Source organism: Vipera ursinii, assembly GCF_947247035.1.
Source record: "Vipera ursinii genome assembly, chromosome: 8".
Taxonomy (NCBI): domain Eukaryota; kingdom Metazoa; phylum Chordata; class Lepidosauria; order Squamata; family Viperidae; genus Vipera; species Vipera ursinii.
Window position 1 is genome coordinate 17,582,277 of NC_139519.1, and position 17,089 is coordinate 17,599,365.

At 39.2% G+C, this 17,089-nt stretch overlaps 1 protein-coding gene and 1 long non-coding RNA gene across 2 annotated transcripts; both read right to left on the reverse strand.

Annotated features, from left to right (window-relative positions):
* Positions 1–3,543: 3,543 nt before the first annotated feature.
* Positions 3,544–8,822, reverse strand: LOC310644124 (carboxypeptidase inhibitor SmCI-like; the record flags this gene model as incomplete). Its single annotated transcript, XM_083368895.1, has 5 exons — positions 3,544–3,735; positions 4,276–4,302; positions 4,900–5,076; positions 7,423–7,602; positions 8,753–8,822. The coding sequence occupies 5 exons, from the start codon at positions 8,820–8,822 to the stop codon at positions 3,554–3,556; spliced, it is 636 nt and encodes a 211-aa protein (XP_083225021.1). The 3' UTR covers positions 3,544–3,553.
* A 3,357-nt stretch (positions 8,823–12,179) lies between these two features.
* LOC310643674 lies at positions 12,180–16,980 on the reverse strand. The gene is made up of 3 exons (XR_014493111.1): positions 16,949–16,980; positions 13,010–13,189; positions 12,180–12,230 (listed from the first exon to the last, which is right to left on the reverse strand). It is a non-coding gene; the product is annotated as an uncharacterized lncRNA (long non-coding RNA).
* Between the last annotated feature and the right edge of the window lie 109 nt (positions 16,981–17,089).

A 17,089-nucleotide genomic window follows, 5' to 3' on the forward strand; every position in this document is an offset into this window, starting at 1 on the left:
GACTTTGATCTCTAATTAGTTTTACCAAATTTTCATCTGTTGTTGTAATACCAATTTTCTGATCTTCTTTCCATCTAACTTGTATCTGATCATACTGAAACCAAGTTTGTACTATTTTCCCTTCTTTTAAGATATTAAATGGCTTTAATTGCCATACATTCCTCTCCAGTCTAAGAATATCTTTATATGTAGTCACATCATGTTTAAATCCCAGACTTATATTTTCTATTGCATGCTTAGGTATTGCCCAAATTGGTATTTTATAATTTAACTTGTATCAATATTTTTTTCCAAACTCGCAACAGGGCATACCTTAATGTGTCTTAAAGATATTATCCACCTTTTTATCATACAATAAATACTGTATGCATGCCAACCATATAATAAATCATGTCCCTCAATATTCAATAATCTTCCTTCTGTTAAATTAAACCAATTACTAATTGATGATAAAACCACAGCTTCATAATATAATTTAAAGTTGGGCAATTTAAGACCACCTCTTTCACGTATATCTTGCATTATCTTGAGTTTTACTCTTGGTCTTTTCCCTGCCCAAATAAATTTATTAATGCCTTTCTGCCATTCTTCCAAATTTGAATCTTTTTTAAGTATAGGTATCATTTGAAACAAAAATAAAAATTTTGGTAAAACATTAATTTTAACTGCTGCAATTCTTCCCAATAAAGACAATTGTAGTTTCCTCCAACTATCTAATTCTTTTTGTATTTTTAACCATAACAATTCATAATTATTTTTATATAATTTCACATTTGAGTCTGTAAGATATACCCCCAAATATTTAATCTTTTTAGCTATTTCAAATCCTGTTAATTTTTCTAAGAGTACCTTTTGTTCCATAGTCATATTTTTAGACAGAATTTTAGTTTTTTGTCTATTAACCTGAAATCCAGAAACGTGCCCATATTGCGAAATTATTTCCATTAAATCTATAACCGAGTCGGTTGAGCTAATGTAATAACCAGGTCATCTGCAAACGCTCTCAATCTATAATCTTGATCTTTAATTTTAATTCCCTTTATTTTATTTGAGTCACGTATCTTAATCAATAATATTTCCAATGTTACAACAAATAGCAATGGTGACAACGGACATCCCTGTCTTGTACCCTTTTCAATTTTGCAAGCTTCTGTTAAACTACCATTAATTATTATTTGAGCTGTTTGTTTCTGATATATTGCCCTGATAGTTGTAAAAACTTATCGCCAAACTCCATCTTCTCTAAAACTTTAAATAAAAATTGCCAATTCAATTGATCAAATGCCTGATTGCTTAATTTCTATAGCAGTCAATCTCAACTAATTGACTCTAGGCTGCAAACTCTTCTAAAATGTATGTGTGTTGTTCCGCTTCCCCTCCCCCCCAAATTCTCACAATCACTAGTAGCATCCCTAAATAATCTCCTTCCATTTATGTGACAGCTGCCCCTCCCTCAGGAATCTGTGGTTCACACTTACATCTTGTATACCTAGTGTGGAAGGAGCAAATGTATTTCCCCTTACTTGGTCTCTTGCTCTTCCTGAAGCTTCCTCCACCCCATAAATGAACTTTTCCTGCTTGTCTTGTTTAGCACTGATTCCTGCAAGGCCAGAAGTGGCCAGGGACAGGTTTGCAGGGATATTGTGTATGACAGCATTGTAGCAATTATGGAACATAAACATCCATTGCTGCCTTGTGTGATCTGTCTGATGGTGGATAGCCTTTCCAGTGTAGCAGGTATTTGACCCATTTGCCTTTTGCCTATAGTGTAATACAACTTTCAGCTCATATTCTTCCTCCTTGTTTGTTAGAATGGGGAAGGGGAGTGGTCTGTGAACATAGAGTGCAAGGAGCAGCTACTTTCAAAAGGAAATGCCGATGCAATACACAGTGAACTTTCACTGAAACTAACAAAAAGCTACTGGGTTGTTTCACTTAATTACTAGTAGATGACAATAAATTTTAAGGACAGTTTCTTGGAAGTTCTCATGGATGTTGTAAATTTGTAGAAAGGCACACCAAATCCCCTTCTGCAGTTCTAGGTGTTCTTGACTATGTACATGTGCTGCTTTCTTGTAGGTAGCCTTTGCTAGTTTGAGCCATTCCTTGGAGAGGCTTTGGGATCTGATTGTCGCTGATGCACAGAATCTCTGTTGCGAGGGACTGTCCTTTCTTCTTTGGCTTTTGGTAAGATGTGTGGGTGGAATCCATACATTGCCTGGAACAGGGCCATATTGACAGGGGAGGCTGCTGAATTTTTGTAAGCAAATTCAACAAGAGGTGTAAGATCCATCCAGTTGCCTTGCTTGTAAGAAATACAATTGCTGCAATTGTCTGTTAACCTTTCGGCTTGTCCATTGCATGCTGGATGATGCATGGAAGACAAATGAATGTTAATATTCAGTAAATGCAAGGAGGCCTTCCAAAAATGACTTCCTCAGTCTGTTGTTATATAATTGACCAATCCTCTGTATCTGAAGACGGATCTGTAAAGAGTTGGTGCCATTTCTTGGGACTTTCGGGTTCCTTTGCAAAGAATAAAATAGGCCAATTCAGAATTTATTTTGTGATTATATAAATAATATGACTTAGTAATGTATGTATTCTAATAGGCAAACTGGCTTCTGAAAGAATCCAGTAGAAATTGAAGGTTTAGCAGCCTTTAGTAGGAAATTGTGGTAGAAAGTATAAGTTCTGATTCTTAGTTTTACTAGAGCATGCTAGGAAGAGAGAAAATTGAGACTGTGTGCAAAGAGAAAGATTCTCCAGAACTCATGGAAGAGAGAAGTTGTATGGTGATGCGGTCAAAGGAATAGAGTATAATTTGCTCATGGAGTAAAAGTGCAACAAAACATGTATTATTTTGTCAGAAAGGTCTTATCCAAATTCTTAAAATTGTGTGAAGGGCAGGTTAAGTGCCTTTGGTTGGACAACGGGATTCTACTAAAGTACAGATAGTCCTTGACTTAACAACAGTTCATTTAGTACCCGTTCAAATTTACAACAGCAGTGAAAAAAGTGACTTATGACTGTTTTTCACACTTACAACCATTGCAGCATCCCCAGGGTCGCGTGATCAAAATTCAGATGCTTGGCCACTGGCTCATATTTAGGATGATTGCAATGTCCTGCCGTGATGTGGTCATCTTTTGCGACCTTCTGACAAACAAAGTCAATGGGGAAGCCAGGTTCACTTAACCACCATGTTACTAACTTACCAACTGCACTTTACAACTGTGGCAAGAAAGGTTGTAAAATGGGGCAAAACTCACTTCACCAGTGTTTCAGTTAGCAATGGCAATTTTGGGCTCAATTGTGGACATAACTCGAGGACTATCTGTAATAATACAAGGATGGTGGTCAAAGGATCCTGTGTCTGCTTCTTTTCTTCTGCATACTGAGAAAACAGTAGGAATCTGTTAGGTAACTGGCCTTAAAAAAGGGTTCTCATTAGAAGCATCACAATACAATTAACTCATCCAAGCAGCATAGTTCTGAGGCTAGCTGAAACTCTGCAGGGAATTCTTCAAAAGCTCTTTGCACTTACCTGGGTCTATACTGGTTTACACTCATGAACACAATCCTCATGACTTAAAAAGTTATTTCTGTTGCCATTGCAGCCACCAAACTTAAATGGTTTACAAGTCTTGGTAGTGCGATTGTAGTAAAAGCGAGGAAAGTTTTCATTGCACGGACCCACATCTAATGGTTGATCACACGTCTGTAGCATAGACTCTGGGAGATTCAGGAAGTTAAGCAGAAGAGAGGGATGTTTATGAAAGTGTGCTTTTATGTAAAAATTTGAATGTTTTCTTCCATCTTCAACAAGGGAAACTGCAGGCTCAACTCTTAACATTTTATTGACCTAGCAATAAAAAAATAACTATGCATAAATCTATTTTCTACATTTCCAAATTTGCTATCTCATTCTCAAGGTTGGCGTTTCTGAGCAGACATTATTGCTGCAAAGTGGAAGGTAGTGTTGGAGCTTGAACATCTTTGAACATCTTCCCAGTATTCCAAAGTTGTCCACCCTACCACATTTCCCCATCTGAAAAAAACTCCAAAGAAGCAGTTGTGCCTCCTGAGATCTTCCCTTGGAATTTAATGGAGGCATGGGTTGTGGGTTAATTCAAGTCAAACAACTTCCTGGAATCAATGTAAAATGTATGAAGAAGTGAACCAAATACATCGAAAAATTACAGGCAAGAGATAGAAGGTCCAAGAGCATCATATATCTTAAAGGTCCAATGAAGTCCACAAGGGAACTCTTACCTGGATAGAAATGTTTCTTCATATTTCCTACGGTAAGGACAAGAAAAGGTATGTTATTTAAGGACACTTCCAGGTGACTATCCTTCCCACCTTCCAATTTCATTTTTTTTAAAGTTCAGATTAACCACATCTCTTCCGATTGTTTGAAGACATTGGGATGATAGTAAGCATGAAGACGTTTGCATTTTACAAATTTAAAGAGGCTGAACAGAACTGATAATCAGCACTTGCCTGTCCCAAATCTGAATGGTTATTACTACAGCTATTGCTGTGCAGGTTCTGAGGTTTTGCTGAGGAATTCTGGGAGTTGAAGTCCACAAGTCTTAAAGTTGCCAAGTTTGGGGACTTCTGCTCTGGAGAACAGGTTGAGACCCCCCCCACTCTTCTTTCTGGCACCTCCTCAACTATTGGAACACTGCTATCATGTCACCCTGGTCCTTCTTTTCATTAAACTAGACATACCCAATTCCAGCAACCGTTCCTTATATGCTTTAGTCTCCAGTCCTCTAATCATCTTAGTTTCTCTTCTCTGTATTCTTTCTAGACATCTCAGCACCATTTTTATATCGTGACAACCAATTAGTTAATTAATTCTGGAGGGGATATAAAATTGTTTCAACATACCAAATATGTCACAGGCCATGTTGCACTCATTGAAGGTCTGAAAATTGTTTGCATTTCCTCCACAGCCACCATAAGTAAACAATCGGCATCTCTTGTTGTGGGCATCATAATAATAACGAGGAATTTTACCCCTGCACCTTCCTTTCCTGGCCCACAATTTGCATTCCTGAGGTATTTCTGAAAGAAAAACAGGAATATTGGAAACTAAAGCTCTGTTACATCTCTTTTTTGAAATACAGAAATTATAATATCGAGCAACAATATATGCCTATCCCAGCTCCCTCGGAAGGACTTGATAGGTGGATAAAGTGCCATAGCATCATAAGAAAACAGATGACTATACATACCATCTCCTTAGTGATATTGAAAGATTATACTTGCCCCGCAGAAGTGGAGGAAGAGAATTACTTCAAGTCAGACAAGCTATCTTTGCCCCTTTATTTTTCATTTTTTTAAGCTCAAACATTGCAGCACCCCAATATACTAAGACAAAGTTCCCCCATCCTTTCCATATGTATCCTTTATGTCCTTGTGGAAATGTGACGCTAGTAATGAGGTTATCATGTTTACTTTTTTTAAAATCCCATTTATATCTTCTCCGAAGACTCAGGGCGGCTTACAGTCTAAGAAGCACAAATCAATGTGCTTAGCAATAGCCTTCATTCTATTTATATGCCTGCTTATTAGGGCTTTCGCCGCCCCCCCCAAGTGGCATTATTACAAAGTCAGCTTAATTGCCCCCAACAATCTGGGTCCTCATTTTACCTACCTCGGAAGGATGGAAGGCTGAGTCAACCTTGAGCCTGGTGGGACTTGAACCTGCACTAATTGCAGGCAGCTGGTGTTACTTAAGGAGGCATTAGCCCACTGCTCCACCAAGGTTCTTAAAGGCACTCACACCAACACTTAACTATGAATCCCCTGGAGTTCGTTGTGGAGACAACAATGGAACTTTTACCTTTCCTCCATTGTAAATCTCCCACAATATTTTCCCAGGTAGAAAAGAAGCCTACAAATACAAATAGAGAGAGCAATGTTAGCCGATAACAGCATGAGCACTTAATGCAAATGTCCAGACCTAAAAATCACTTTATATTGTTTTCAGTAGGGGACAGTTGGCTGAATAGGTTGCCTACTCTTTGTTCCAGAAGAATTGCTCAGAACCCCTAAAGTATTGAATAAATAGATTGCCAGATTCTGAGGGTTATTGAGCATCAAGTGGTGTAATTTGATATAACCATCACCTACGCACACAAGGCCTGTGTGTGATGCTACAGACAGAAGCTGAACCAAACATTCATAGTTCTGAAGGTAGGTTCCACTATTAAAATTGCAGGCTTAGAACTGAAGAAAGAAAAAACTTTGTCAGGATGGTGATTTATGCTTGTAAAATATATGTCCCATAATACCTTGCAGCATTTCTCAACCTTGGCAACCTTAAAATGTGTGAACTTCAATTTCCAGAATTCCTCAGTCAATCAAGTCCAAACATCTAAAAAGTAGCCAAGGTTGAGAAATACTAATCTCCTGTATTGGTCTTCCCCAGCCTAGATACCTTGCACCTGCGTAGATTCCTACTCTCAGAGGTCTTAACAACAGCCATCCTGACTGGAATTCTGGGAGTTGAAGTCCACACAAATGAAGGACTTCGAGTTGCAGAAGATTAAGGTAATGTTTCATTGCAAAGTGCTATAGGGTTTTCTTCTCCAATGCATTGCTCCACAAAGGAAAGAAAAGCTAAAAAATGCATGCCCTTTCCAAAACCTGGGAAATCATTGCAGTTATCATTCTGAGAAAGTTCAAATATTTTAATTTAAATAGTGTCATCTGGGCTGCCAAAATCTAGGCAGCCAGTAAAGTTTGTATTTTCCTGTATGCTTTACTGCAGTGGTCTTCTCATAAACTACAGCCCAGGTGCATTTGTTGGGAAACTGCCAGTTAGGGTGGAAGGAGGGGTCAAGAGAGGGCCTAACTTGGAGTTGCTGTGCAGCCACAAGAGGCATAAGCTTGATCTCCCCCATGAAACTTTTATCTGGTCATTCCCAGGGGAAGGCAAGCAGTGTGGTGAGATTCTTGTAACATAGGTAGCAGACAATAAAGTTACTGACTTTAGATATCCATGAGTGCTCTGGTTGCTTGTGCCTGACAAGAATGAGCTTAAAATGATGTCATTTATTTATTTGATCATTTAGACAGCAGAGAGGTCAAGGATGAGATAAGAAAAGCAAGAGACATCCAAATTTCATCAGTTAAACAGAACAATAGTGATAACATTAAAGTTACTCAGTAACTTATTAAATTACTGTGCTTGGACCTACTGTATCACCAGTATGTGAATAATACTAACTTGAAAGCCTTGTTTATGGGTTAATTAAATTTAACAATACTAAGTCACAACATTTAACCTTTTATGCTAGTGAACACAGCCGAGGAATTAAAATGAAGGAGCATAAATAAATTCAGCAGGTGTTTTTAAAATCAATTTTAAAAAAAAATTAAGAAGGAAGAGGTCAGGGGCCTTACCAAATCTTTTACACATGTAATAACATTCCAGCAGATTTACAAAGTTATTTTTATTGCCACCACAACCTCCATAGACGAAGGTCTTACACATATTGTTCTTGTAATCGTAGTAAAAATTCTCAAAGTCTCCATTACATTTTCCCTTTTGGGGTGGTAGTTTGCATTTTCGAGGCATAAATACTGGGAGGAAATAAAGGGGGAAAAGGGAAAAAAAGTTGTTTCAGACACATTAATCTTGACTTGTGAAAAATGAGAATAGAAATTTTGATTTATATCTGAAGTGCTTTAAGCTTACTTTTGAAAGAGATAAAAAAACAGTTATTGAAAAGGATGTTTCTGGATTTCCTACAAAACAGCAGAACTTCTCTGAATTCATGTATAACTGGCTGGGTTCTAGCACAATATGCTTCATTGATTCCTGAATAAACCCACGGGGGGATGGGATGTTCCCTGAACTATCAACTCACAAAATGCCTGGATTCACACAACATATGAAACCACAAAAACTAACCACTAGGACTAGGTTATAGGTTTGTGACTCACCCAGTTGCGTGTGTTTTGCTTGTTCCTAAGCAGATTTCTATGAAACACTTTACTGTAGTTCACTAGACCATATTCATGAACTATGTTATCTGTATTCACACAACACACAATCCTAAACTAACCACCCAAGTTGGGTTTCTTCAAACTATTAGGCCACGATGTAATAAACAAGTTTGTGGCTGAGTACAGCTAACTGCACAAGTGAAAGATGATAGAGTGAGAACCGCTCTCACAGTGTTCTGCAACATCTTTCCTCAGCACATTAACTAGTTATGGTTTAGACCAGTGGTTCTCTTCTTGTGGTCCTCAGACCCCTGGAGGTCAGCAATGTCATCATAAAAGCAAAGGCTTATGAAGAAATGTTATGATTTAAATCTTGAGTTATGTCTTGGTGGTCCATGGCCATGGTCCATGGCCACAAAAGGTATTTAAAAGGCGTCCGTGGTGAAGAAAAGTTGAGAACCACTGGCTTAGACTCTTCTTAATCCACTTAGACATTTATAAAACTTTCTTTTATTTCACATGAAACGGCAATCCGGCCATTATGACTTATTCAACAAATCTAGAATATGGGAACTGTGAGAACTCAGTGTGAAAAAATAATAATAAGACAGTTCAGGAGTTCCCCAAAGCAAGAAATGAATGGAAGAAACCGTAAAAGAATTGCGCAAGATTAGCTGAACCTGAAGTCCTTTGCAAAATGTACAGTTCGTAAAACTATAAAAGTTATAGTATGGATGCATTTCAGGAAGTGGCCGAAAGAAAGCCCTTTGCCTATAAACCCTACCTTTCTGCACAGAGCCAGGTGTGTTAAGTTCCAGGAGAACGATAAGACAGACAGTGCCCCAGTTCTGCATGGCAAGTGCCCCAGAAGACTGCTTGATTCCAAATATCTCCTTATATATTGCATCTGAGAAAGGGACCAATTAATTTTCAACAGTCAGAGACACTTTGAACCTGTTCTATTTTAGTTTATGGTATCTGGTATTTAAACTGCTTTTCAGTTAAGGGTGATTGCCTTTTAATTCGGTACACCATGGAACCGTTAAGTCAAGCAGGTGGCCTTCTTACTACCAGGTTTGCAGCCCCTCAGCCGATGAACAAAACATCCTGTTCTTTCAAAAGATGACGTTATTCCTCGATAAAAGTCATACCCACACCCTCTGGGTCACAGTGTGCCTCAACCTCCTCTATGTTGTATATGCAAAAACAATTCTGCATATCTTTGTTGTCTTTTTTGTATAAATTGTATTAGTTTTTATAGGGTTAGGAATAAAGTGGGGTTGGGATTTGGGTTAGGGTTAGGATTAGGGTTGGGAGTTTTCCAAATAACATTTTCAATATTTAAGAAAAATAATTCCACAAGTCATTGTTTTCAGCGTCGTAACTTCCAATAGTCATTGCACAAATAGTTATAAGTCGGAGACTTAAGTCCGGGTTATAAGTCGGGGACTGTCCAGTCTTGCCCTGTTCTCGTGGGTGTTCATCTCCATTTCCTAGCTGAGGGAGGCAACATTGTCTGAAGATACTTCTGTGGTCAGGTGTCCGGCATGACTGTATGCCAAAATGCATGGAATGCTGTTACCATCCCATCGAAGTGGGACCTACAGGACTACCTGTATCTATTTTGTCCATGAGGTTATTATGAAAGCATAGTCGAATAACTTATCAGAATCAAGCTATACCATATTGACAGAATTCTCCATGCTCTATTAAACTAGTCACTCTGTCATTAAAAAAAAACACAATAAACTTAACCTATGAGAAAATGTTCTTGATAGAAGCTCATGCTTTCTTGATAATGGTAGCAATTACTTTTAACTATGGAAAAACATGCTGCTTGACAAACTTTTCTAGTTTCTTGCAAATATAAACATTAAACTAAGCGATCTGTAGATTATGCCCTCCTTCCCTTTTTGAACACTGGGACATCGTGTTCTTCTATAAACTTCTGCATCTCATCATTTCTGTTAAGAGATTTCAGAAAATACAGGATGGCTTTGCAGACGCTCCATTTTAGCAAAAAGTACCTTCTGTGCTTAAATAAAGCACAGCTGTCTTCCAGTTATGGACAGACTGAGACAATAAAAGCAATCAGTTTAACCTTGGTGTTGCCAAGTGTACAGCCCTTCAGCAACAAACTGAGCAATATTTTGATAATCCATCTTAAATTTACCAAAATGATTTGGAAATGCAGCAACACAGACAGACAGATAGCATGAAATGAAGATACTTTTTATTCAAAATGTATGCGTTCTCACACAACACAGATCAAAGAGTCTGTACTTTGAAGAGTTCAGGAATTCCACGTTTCTTATATTGATATGAGTCCTAAAATGCTACAGGCAGTGTTGTGAAGGAAAAGAGAAGAGAAGAGAAGAGAAGAGAAGAGAAGAGAAGAGAAGAGAAGAGAAGAGAAGAGAAGAGAAGAGATGTTATGAATCAACCCAAAGTAATACATCCATTATTACTACTATCTACTACATCATGGACCAGATTGGATGCAGTAATACAACCACAGGACAGGTTTAGATATCATATGCAGCCAGACAATATTTCAGAAGCTAGACACTCTAACTTCTGAGGCTTTGGTGAAAACACGTGACAATGCTATCAGATATACAGACATTTTTGCTCCTTTTATCAGGGAGTGGTAGATTTTAAAGCACATAAAAGAGACTGCTTTGGCCTCAGTACCATGGCCGCTTGATTGGGTTTTTTTTTTTACCTTTTTAAAATCTATAAAAGTAGGGCCTCTCTCAAATTTCTGGGTACCTCTAATAACAGACAAGTACTCCTTACAACATGGTTCAATCTACCGCTTATCTTCAGTACTAGCATGAAGCATCGTCTCAAGACTGCTATCGAAAGCAGCAACATAGTTTGGAGAAGCTACCCTAGGATGGCCTTATCCTCCTACACCTCTCTTCCCCTCTCTACTTGGACAACATGGACAATCTACTGCCATAATTAAAATTCTGCCGAGTATTGTAGATCCTACCTTTAACTTTTTCTAAGCATGTTTTTTTTTCAGTCCCCAATCCCACTGAAGCATTTTGAACTTCATATGATGTTCTTCACTCCAGAACAATTTTAGAACACAGGAAGTCGCTGGTGCCCCCTCACCATGGCACAAACATAACTTGTCAATGGTTGATGTTGCCTTTGTCCCATGCCCGTCCCATAACAGAGGCAAAGTCATCCTTAGCTGACTTTCCGGTTTAAAGGAGTTTCCTCCCTTCTCCTGGTACCCATTTTATTTATTTATTTTATTTTATTTTATTTTATTTTATTATTTTATTTTATTTTATTTTATTTTATTTTATTTTATTTTATTTTATTTTATTTTGCCATCAACACGAGGGAGGGAACCGCAGTGACAATGTGTTTGATAAATTGATCTGGTCTTTGGAACTGCAAGCTCCTTTTGTACTTTAGGCTGCTGTGGGCTCATCCTTCCCCCCCCCCCCATGGCTGAGAGACAATTTTCCCCTGGGGTCATTCAATTTTGAGTAGGGGGAGACTTTGATTTTTTTTTCCATCAGGGCTTCCGATCGTTGCCAAACCTATTTGAAAGCTTACTTCAATGGACGAATTACACTAAGACACTAATGACACTAAGACAGAAGTGATGGTGTGAGGCTGGTGGGTAAATCTGTAAAAATTTTGGAACGTACCAAACACATCGCATTCCTTAACACAATCATAGTAAGTGGTAAATCTGTTATCATTGCCTCCGCAGCCTCTGTAAGAAAACTCTCTGCACCGAAGGAATGTAGAATCGTAATAAAACCGAATAAGTCTCTCTTTGCACCATCCTTTTTTGGGCTTTAATTTGCATCTCTTTGATATAACTGAAAGATAAGAAAATAAGGTGAAGGTCAACCCCCTCCCCACAATTCTCCCCTATGTCATCTGGATTCTTTTCCAATTACTTTCATGCCGTGGACTTTTATGACCTCCAGCTTTAAAACATCATATGAACAGAAACTGTAAATTGGGTGCCAGAGAAAGAAGCTGATAGAAATAGGAGGGGGTCCGTCCACCCATTATTTCAGTCCTACCCACTTTTAGTGCATTCCGACCAACTTGACCAACAGAAGTTTACCCATCCCAGCCGGTATCTTGTGATGTGATTCTCTTGTGCACAGGCACGTGCACATGCACTTATTGTGAAACCCTGTAATATGTTGTGGAGACAACAGCATACATACGTTTCTTCCAGTTAATATTTCCAGCTTTGTTATCCGCAGGTAACTCAGTATCTAAGAACAGGAGACAACTGAGTGAATGTTAGATGCAAATATCCTGCTTGGAAATAATCTACTGGTAGTCCTTGACTTACAATAATTCGTTTGGTGACCGTTCAGAGTTACAAGGGCACTGAAAAAAAGTGGCTTATAACCGTTTCTCACACTTATGACTGTGGCAGTATCTCCAGGGTCACCGTTGCAGAATTCCCATAGCCGTGTGATCAAAATTCGGATGCTTGGCAACTGGCATGTATTTATGACGGTTGCGACCTTCTGACAAGCAAAGTCAATGGGGAAGCCAGATTCGCTTAGCAACGGTGTTACTAACTTAACAACTGCAGTGATTCACTTACCAACTATGGCAAAAAGGGTTGTAAAATGGGGCAAAATTCACTTGGCAAAAGTTTCACTTAGCTACAGAAATTTTGGGGTCAACTGTGGTTGTACGTCGAGGACTAACTGTATAATATTAAAAGAAATGCACACACAGACACACATGCAGACATCTGCAAGAGAAACCCAATGACAATAATTACAAATTTTGCAAGTGGAACCAAAAGGATGCAGCACGAAGCATCTTCAGGTACCTTTCAGATAAACAAATTAAGAGTTTGTCCAGAATGGTATAGGATCTCCTGCCTGAGCAGGGGGTTGGACTAGATGACCTCTAAGGTACTTTCCAATTATTATTATTATTATTATTATTATTATTATTATTATTATTATTATTGTTGTTGTTGTTGTTGTTGTTGTTGTTGTTTGCAAGTCTTGGCAGTCGGAGAGCTCCTTACCAAATATTTTACACTTGTAAATACAATCCTGTAGAGTGGAAAAGTTATTTTTATTGCCACCACAACCTCCATAAATGAAGTTCAGACATGTTTTTGTTTTGGGATCATAGTAAATCCTTTCCAATTTTTTTCCGCATTTTCCTCTCTTTGGTGGCAATTTGCATTTCTGCGGTAGCTCTCCTGGAAGATATTTGAAAATAGAAGAACAAAGTTATTGCAGAGACTTTAATCTTAACAGACCACAAACTGAAGATGCATTTTATGCCCTTTAAACTCAATTTTGAAAAAGAGAAACAAAATTATTTGATGTCTTGTTTGTAAAACTGCAGCAAAATAGCTGACCTACACTACATGTGATACCAGTTAGCAAAAGGCATGCTTCATTCAATTCTTGAATGTATTTATTTAGTTTTTTCATTGAACTGTAAACTTACCAAGAGCTCCGGTTTTACACAATACACTAAACAATGGACTATATAACTATAATACTGAGTCACTGAAGCAGTAGGCGTGAGCTTAAATGAACTCCAGAAGATGGTAGAGGACAGGAAGGCCTGGAGGAATGTTGTCCATGGGGTCCGATGGGTCGGACACGACTTCGCAACTAACAACAACAACAACAACTATAATACTAAGAGAGGAATGAATAAGTGATAAAGATATTTAGTTTGTCACTGACCTGCTTAAGCATGCAAGACAGTTTCTCACCAGCCTTCCCAAGAATATTCTCAGTGCCCCAAAATGAACAATAAATGAAACGTAAAATAAAACTATTGCACAACATTAGCTCTAATTCTTATTCCTCTGCAACTCTTCCCTTTCGCAGCTGTTGCCTAACATCCAAGAAACAGAAGGAATTGCCCAGGGGATGACAAGGTGGCTTAAGAGGGAGAAAGTTACCTGAAAGTCTTACCTTTCTTCAGGCAGGCAGTTGTGACAAATTGTAGGGTCACCAGAATGCAGATGGGCCCCCAAACCTGCATGGCAATTTGCCCCACTAAAGTATTTATTTCTAAGTGAACCCGCTTTATGTCACAGCTTAAGGGAGAGAAAACCAGCCACTCAGAGAGTGATCTTTTGTGAGCCTGCTCTGCTTTAGCTGAAGTTCTCTTCCTGCATATTGGAATAAAATATGATTGCTTTTCAGGCAGGGACACGGTGAAATCGTATTGTTAACCTTGGGTGGTCAAGCATTCACCTCTTGAGCATACCATTTTATTGATTGATTGATTTGATTTGATTTATATGCCCCTCCCCCTCTCATCCTACAAAACAATTAGAGCAGAGGTCCCCAAACTTTTGGGCACCAGGAACCGGTTCTGTGGAGAAAGGTTTTTCCATGGACCAGAGAGTGCGTGGTTTTCTGTGCTGCCTGCATCCCACGGATGGGGCTTTGCTTGTTTGTGCGGACCGGTTGCTGGTATGCTGCAGCCTGCTACTGGTCCACGGATCGGGGTTTGAGGAGCCCTGAATTACAGGCTTCCTTGGTTAGAGGCAGGCAGAATTTTGAGATCCTTTGGGAATTTTGAAGAACAATGGAGAGATGCTATCACAAAATAGTGGTCATGCAGGGGCCTGGCCGGTTGCAGAATCTTCTGATGAAAAATGGCTCAGGTTATTTGGCCCATCTTGCTTTGGTTCCCCCAATGAGTAGACAATCAGCTCATCCAAAGCAGAATATCCAGATTCAGCCACAGTTTTGTTCCATAGAGCATCAGCCTTATGAACTGTCAAGTTTCCTCTTTCCGCTATGTCTTCAAAATGGACAGTGATTAATATTAATATGTATGGGGTAGGTGTATTTGTGTGTTATGTATGGGTATGTGTAGAGATATACTTGCTTTTGAGAGCAAGCAACAGAATTTCCTTTTTAATGTGGGCCAGTGTGGTCATAGTAAAAAGTGACAATAAAGGTTTTCTTACCTTTGTGTGGCATTTTTCCTGCAGCTCCATCTGAATCAAGAAGGTGGCTGTCTGTCCTCACTGTTTTTACTTTCATTTGAATGCCAATGAGACTTCTCTGGAATTCACAGGTAGTCTTGGATATGAAACTCTGCATCACATTTTTTTTAACGCAAATAATCTTAACCCCCAGGGGGAGGGCCTTCTCTGGGGGAGCGCCAGCCCTGTGGAACCAGCTCCCCCCTGAGCTTCGGATGGCCCCAGATCTCCAGTCCTTTCGCCACGGCCTCAAAACACTCCTTTTCCACCTGGCTGACCTGGACTGACAGGGATTTTAATTATGTTTTTAATTTTTTAACTCTAATTTTTAATTTATTTTAATTTTAATTTATTGTACAGAGGCCTTTAATTTTAATCTTAACTTCTGTATTTATTATATGTTATTGTTGTTAGCCGCCCTGAGTCCTTCGGGAGATAGGGCGGCATATAAGTCCCAAAAATAAATAAATAAATAAATAAATAAATAAATAAATAAATAAATAAATAAATAAATAAATAAAAATAAAATAAAAAATAAAAAAAATGAGACAGGGTGATTGCTTATGAATGCTGTTTTCATACAGCCCATCTCTAGAAAAAACAACAGTCCAGCTGCCTTTTGAAGAAGAACCTTTGAGACTACTGACATTAACAATGATCTGGTGGATTTCATTCCTAAATAAAAGACAGTCCTGAGGTCCACACAAATGCTTTGTCTACTTTATCACTTGGTTGAGCAAACGGGACAATCTCAGCATGGGGGGAGGAGGGGGGCAGGTGCCATGGCTAGTTGTAGGAATGATGTGACTTCTAACCCAGCATCTGGAGGCACACACATCATCTTGCCAGATGCAATGGATGCAAATTCTAACACCTTCAACTAGCACCACCAACGATAGTCAAGTACATTTGAAGCATTCTAGAGAAGAGAAACAACATCGGCAATCTTTGTGCTGCCCATAAACATCATATATGCCACCTGTAAGTATGCATCATGCTAAAACCTAAATAAAAGACACTGTAACACTTGTTGTTAGCTGTGAAGTTGTGTCCGACCCATCGTGACCCCATGGACAACGTTCCTCCAGGCCTTCCTGTCCTCTACCATCTTCTGGAGTCCATTTCAGCTCACGCCTCCTGCTTCAGTGACTCCATCCAGCCACCTCATTCTCTGTCGTCCCCTTCTTCTCTTGCCCTCAATCTTTCCCAGCATTAGGCTCTTCTCCAGTGAGTCCTTCCTTCTCATTAGGTGGCCAAAGTATTTGAGTTTCAACTTCAGGATCTGGCCTTCTAAAGAGCAGTCAGGGTTGATCTCCTCTAGGACTGACCGGTTTGATCGCCTTGCAGTCCAAGGGACTAGCAGGAGTCTTCTCCAGCACCATAGTTCAAAGGCTTCAATTCTTTGACGCTCAGCCTTTTTTATGGTCCAACTTTCACTGCCATACATTGCAACTGGCAAGACCATGGCCTTGACTATACGCACTTTTGTTGACAGGGTGATGTCTTTGCTTTTCAGTGTGCTGTCTAGATTTGCTATGGCTTTCCTCCCCAGGAGCAAGCATCTTTTAATTTATTGACCGCAGTCCCCATCTGCAGTGATCTTGGTGCCCGGGAAAATAAAATCTGTCACTACCTCCGTTTCTTCCCTATCTATTTGCCAGGAATTGAGGAATCTGCCATGATCTTGGTTTTCTTAATGTTAAGTTTCCACCCAACCTTTGCAATCTTCTCCACCCAACAAGAGGCTCTTGAGTTCTTCTTCACTTTCTGCCATTAGAGTGGTATCATCTGCATATCACTATAAGTTATAACCCAGTAAGACACATATCACACTAAAACCTATATACACTAGTACGACAAAACATAGTTACAATGCTGAACGTTACAGCTCAGCAGAAGGAAGAATGCCATCTGAGCAACCTTTCCGATCGTCCAATTTAATTGTAGGGAGAGGGAGACGGAGGGGGGAGGAGGAGAAAAAAGAAGAAGAAGAAAGACCTTGTTACGAAACCCGGAATCTCTAATTCCCCCGCTTTCTCCTCTCTAACGCTCTATAGTTTGGTATCCATGGAAACGAGGAAAGAGAATACATGGGAAGCGGGGGGGGGGGGAAGGAAGAGAGAGAGAGAGAGAGAGGCG